The 5,121-nt window shown below is 38.6% G+C and overlaps 1 protein-coding gene across 1 annotated transcript; it reads left to right on the forward strand.

Moving 5' to 3' along the window:
• The first annotated feature begins 754 nt into the window (after positions 1-754).
• LOC125281099 (olfactory receptor 13) lies at positions 755-1,769 on the forward strand. Its single transcript, XM_048212953.2, has one exon. The coding sequence runs from the start codon at positions 755-757 to the stop codon at positions 1,685-1,687; it is 933 nt and encodes a 310-aa protein (XP_048068910.2). The 3' UTR covers positions 1,688-1,769.
• The last annotated feature ends 3,352 nt before the right edge of the window (positions 1,770-5,121 follow it).

The raw sequence follows: 5,121 nt of genomic DNA on the forward strand, positions 1-5,121 counted from the left end.
GTCGAAATAAAAAAAAGTTACTGATTCTATGTTTAGATCAACAATAGTATAAATCTATTCTGTCATTACATAAATGTTCATCTAAATATTGTGGAAATCTGAAAAACACAAGTGAAATTTTAGGATGAAAATAAGTCTTTATACTTGATCAGGAGGAGATTTGGTGGGGTATTAGTTGTGGAGGTGACAGGAGATGCAAGAGTGGAAAGTGTGTTAAGACAGGCAGGTGAGAGGTTAATGGCTAATGGCGAATACGGTCAATGGTATAGCTAACCCTAGTATATTCTATCCTTACTGATCCCTTCCAACTCGAGATTAGACTTATTGCAGTTTAAGGACTTGAGCATGCCTATCAGTTAAGAGTCATTATTTTTGAAAAAAAAATCAGAATAATTCTAATACAAGCAAAGAAAGGCAGAATTTATTCGAAGGACACGGTGTAGCTCACTGAATGAAACAAAAACCATGTATTTGATTAACATGTGACAAAATATTTATTTTGAACATTTAGCCTCTGCCAAAAACATTAACAACAACAAAGGAAACATGTATTTGTGTGTGTATATCTATTTTTAAATTAATTTGGGGGCTACCGAAGTCTTGAAACATTCATTAAACTACATAAAAATTTACTGAAAGTGTTTCTGAACACTTTTCTATCCTATAAAAAGGTTTCAAACAAGTTAACATAAATCTATTTTTAAAGATTTCATTTAAATATAAATATTAACTCAATTTATCCTGTCATAGGGATATGGGAGACAATATGACATCTATCACAGAGTTCACCCTAATGGGATTTCCCCTTGGCTTGAGGGTTCAGCTTCTTCTCTTTGGGCTCTTCTCCCTCTTCTTTGTCTTCACCCTGCTGGGGAACGGGCTCATCCTGGGGCTCATCTTGCTGGACTCCAGACTGCACACCCCCATGTACTTCTTCCTCTCCCACCTGGCCATCGTTGACATAGCCTACGCCTGCAACACGGTGCCCCAGAAGCTGGTGAACCTCCTGAATCCAGATAAGCCCATCTCCTTTGCTGGCTGCTTGACACAGACCTTTCTCTTTTTGACATTTGCTGTCACAGAATGTCTTCTCCTGGTGGTGATGTCCTATGATCGGTACGTGGCCATCTGCCACCCCCTCCGATATTCTGCGGTCATGAGCTGGAGGGTCTGCGTCACCCTGGTGCTGACTTCTTGGACCACTGGAATCCTTCTGTCTTTGATTCATCTCGTGTTACTTCTACCCTTACCCTTCTGTAGATTCCAAAAAATCAATCACTTTTTCTGTGAAATCATGGCTGTTCTCAAGCTTGCCTGTGCAGATAGGCACATCAATGAGATTGTAGTACTGGCTGGAGCAGTGTCTGTGCTGGTGGGACCCCTCTCCTCCATTGTAATCTCATATATGTGCATCCTCTGTGCCATCCTTAGAATCCAGTCTGGGGAAGGTCAAAGAAAAGTCTTCTCCACCTGCTCCTCCCATCTCTGCGTGGTTGGGCTCTTTTACGGCACAGCTATTATAATGTATGTTGGGCCCAGGTATGGGAACCCCAAGGAGCAGAAGAAATATCTCCTCCTGTTTCATAGCCTTTTCAATCCCATGCTCAACCCCCTGATCTATAGTCTGAGGAACTTGGAAGTGAAGAATGCCTTGAAGAGAGTGCTGGGAACAGAGAGAGACTTATGAAAAGATTATGGCATCAGGGTTGACAGTGACCTAGGAAGATATTATCTCAAGAGGTTCCAACCCCAACTTAGCATGAGAGTGATCTGAGACAACATAAAATAAGATGAAAACACGGAGGCAAACCGTAAGAGACTCTTAACTCTAGGAAACGAACTGAGGGTTGCTGGAGAGAAGGGGGGTGGGGGGATGGGGTAACTGGGTGATGGGCATTCAGGAGGGCACTTGATGTAATGAGCACTGGGTGTTATATGCAACTGATGAAGCACTGAATTCTACCCCTGAAACTAATAATACACTGTATGTTAACTAAATTGAATTTAAATTAAAATTTTAAAAAATAGAGCCATCTTCTGCATCACCACTTAAATCACCAAATCAGCAGATGTGGGATGTATCCTAGAGATCTCTATCTTCAAATATTATCAATAGCCAATTGTAATGCAGCTGGCCCATGAACCAGGATTTGGAAGCTGCAAATCCAGAACAATACCCTTTATAATATCTTCAAGCTGTGGTCTAGCCTCATGCCTCCCAACACGCTAGCTTCTTAAAACACTAGCTCCTCAAAGGCTTTAAAAATAAATTCTACGGGCAAGTAAGTTTGAAAATTACTGCATATTAGATGCCTTACTTTAGAGCTCACAATTCATATTAGCATAGTGAAAACTAAAAATTTCTGTGATGAAGATTTTTATTCCAATTTTTAATTAATGTTTTCCAAATTCGATTGATCACATAAAAATTTTTTTCATAACACTAACAGTTTCCTGGAACAGGAAATCTTGATCTTGATTGACTCATTGTGAACACTTCCTATAACCCCCTTCTAGAGCAAAATTACTTTTTTCCTGCAAGGTGAGCCTCTAAAGAGGATGTAGGTCTAAGCACAGCACCCTGAATCAGCCTGTGAGAATGTGTGCTCTCTTTGAGTAAAGAAAGTGAAGGTCAGTATCTCTCCTCTTCAGTCCTAGGTCATCTGGAGGTAATGAATCCAACCTTCTCCTTCATCTTGGGTCAGCATTCCTAGGCACACTTCATGGGATAACTTCATTCAATTTCACAATCTTCAAATCTGAGATTTAAGAATGTGTACATTTCCCTGTTTAACTACTACACTCAAATCTATTTTTTCTCTCCTCGGTTTTAAGGATAAAACCAAGTTTCTCACAGAAATCTGGGAGGATTTGCAAAAGCCATCACCTACGCAGCGTATAAGCTTTAGAAAGATTTCTCCACTGTTGTGTTTAGAAAATAGAGATATGGGAGATGTTCTAAAGAGAAAGTTCACAGGAAAGGTACACAATGAATGATGGATACAAAGGAAATGAGTAAAGGATAGAATGCCCAAGGGGCTAGTTGATCTTTTGAAGATTAAAAAGGAAACAAAATAGGGACAGTGCATGATTTATTGTATGTTGGTTATTCCTGAAATGAACAAATCTCAAATAACCTCACACACAGGAATTGCCTGATACTCTATATGGAATGCCATGTGCACTACTGTGATCTCAAAACAAAAAGGGTTAAGTGAGAACTAAGGAACACATGGACAGTCCTCAGTGGCTCAATGGATCCTAGAAAAAGGGGGAAAAGGAAAGTCAAATCAACTTCTCTTAAAACAACAACAACAACAACCTTAGGGGCTTAAGTCCTGGTCATCAGTTTGGTAGATCCATAAACTAGTTTTCTATCAATTAACCTGGAATTGATCAGAATTGTCAGAACTTAATGACCTTCATAAAACTCACGAGATGATCATGGTTAACCCAGATGCCAATTTCAACCTTTATAATGAAGGATGTTTCTCCCCAGGGAAAGTAGTGCCAGTACCCATGATTCAAGATAGTCCAGTTCTCTTTTCAAAAATTGGAGAAATAAAACAAAAATGTCTCAAAGAGGCTAGAATCAGAGCAAATGGAATTGAATAATATAGAAGAGTATTTCTTCAAAACTGAACAAAAATTCTCCCCAGGAGGTCACAATTCTCATAATGAACCTAGATGTCTAAGGTATAGAAGTTTCTATATCTTAGATATAAACAATAACAAACACAATAAAAATAAACTTTAACAAATTCTGCCTCTTTGTTTCCCCAGTTTTCAAGATTCCAAGTGAAACATTGGTAATAACAATTGTTATTTTCCATCAGTTTTACGTCTTATGACTTTCTGAAGATATGTTCCTTCTTGATTCAGACCCTTATTTCATCAATTAAAAGCCAACATTTTGCCAGCCGATTATTGAGGCAATTTACTTTGGAAAGTGTCTAAATGATCTGTGTATTGATATTTATTCTACTTCCAAATGGAAATCATGTCCAAATCCTGGTGGACCTTGCTATAATCACAAGTTATAAATGCAGGCTGAAATAACATCAGTGCTTATAGAAAATGACCAACGCTGGCAGATAATGTAAATATTTGAGAATATATGTGTTGCATTTAAGAGTTCACTATGTTATGTGTTACTTTCTATACATTTATGTTTTATATATGTTTATGTTTTACTCTGACCACTTTTTTTTTTTTAAGTAAGCTCTACGCCCAACATGGGGCTTGAATTCATGACCCTGAAATCGAGACTTGTGTGTTATACATACTGAGCCAGCCAGGTGCCCCTACTCTGACCACGTTTAGAATTGTCCAGAAGTTAAAGCAACGTGACCTCAATATGCATTGGAAAACATGTAATTTTGAGATGATGCTTTCCCAAAGTTAAAGTTTGTTTAGTATCATAAACATTTACATTTAACTTTCTTATTGTCTTAGTTCAAAGGTTTTACTTTTTTATAAAAGATGGTCATACAGTGATAAACTAGAGAACTCTATCCCATTGTTTCCAAGATTTCAGTTTGCTGTTTTTTTATATGTCAGTTTCCAGATTTCCACATTTTTTGCAAGTCACCTGAAACTATAAAAAAAAGAAAGAAGGTCCCAGTATTTATGGATTGCCTAGTGTGCCCCAGGATTTTCACGTGATCAAGAGCCATTTTTTATGTCCCTGAATGTGTGTTTCTTTCCATAGTGGATATGTTCTCCAAACTTGATAACTGTGACCAGTTTTCCCCCAAGTTTTCATGATAACCCCAGCAAGACAGGAATCACACAGTAACAAACTCATTAGTTTGTAAATCACATGACTGACTGATAAGAGATTTCCCAAATAACATTTTGGCCTCCCTACATCCACTATCAGAAAACAGTGGAATATAAATAAATATGACAACATCATAGGTAGGAAATGTTCTCCTAATCCCAGAAGAGCAGAAAACATCGAGGGGATGCTGCCTCGGAGAGGGTTCTCTGCTCCCCTGCCCTGAGGGACAGGACCCGGAGTCTCCTTTCAGAATGGAGATTAGAGAGTACTTCCAAGGTTGACCTACCTGGCTGGCTTGTGCCCTAGCAAACCCCTCCTCAGGCACGTTCTAATAAGCC

This window comes from Ursus arctos, unplaced genomic scaffold, assembly GCF_023065955.2.
Source record: "Ursus arctos isolate Adak ecotype North America unplaced genomic scaffold, UrsArc2.0 scaffold_3, whole genome shotgun sequence".
Lineage (NCBI taxonomy): Eukaryota > Metazoa > Chordata > Mammalia > Carnivora > Ursidae > Ursus > Ursus arctos.

Bases quoted from the DNA above. Each gene is read 5' to 3' on its own strand.
- LOC125281099 (XM_048212953.2), top strand. From the start codon at position 755: ATGGGAGACAATATGACATCTATCACAGAGTTCACCCTAATGGGATTT.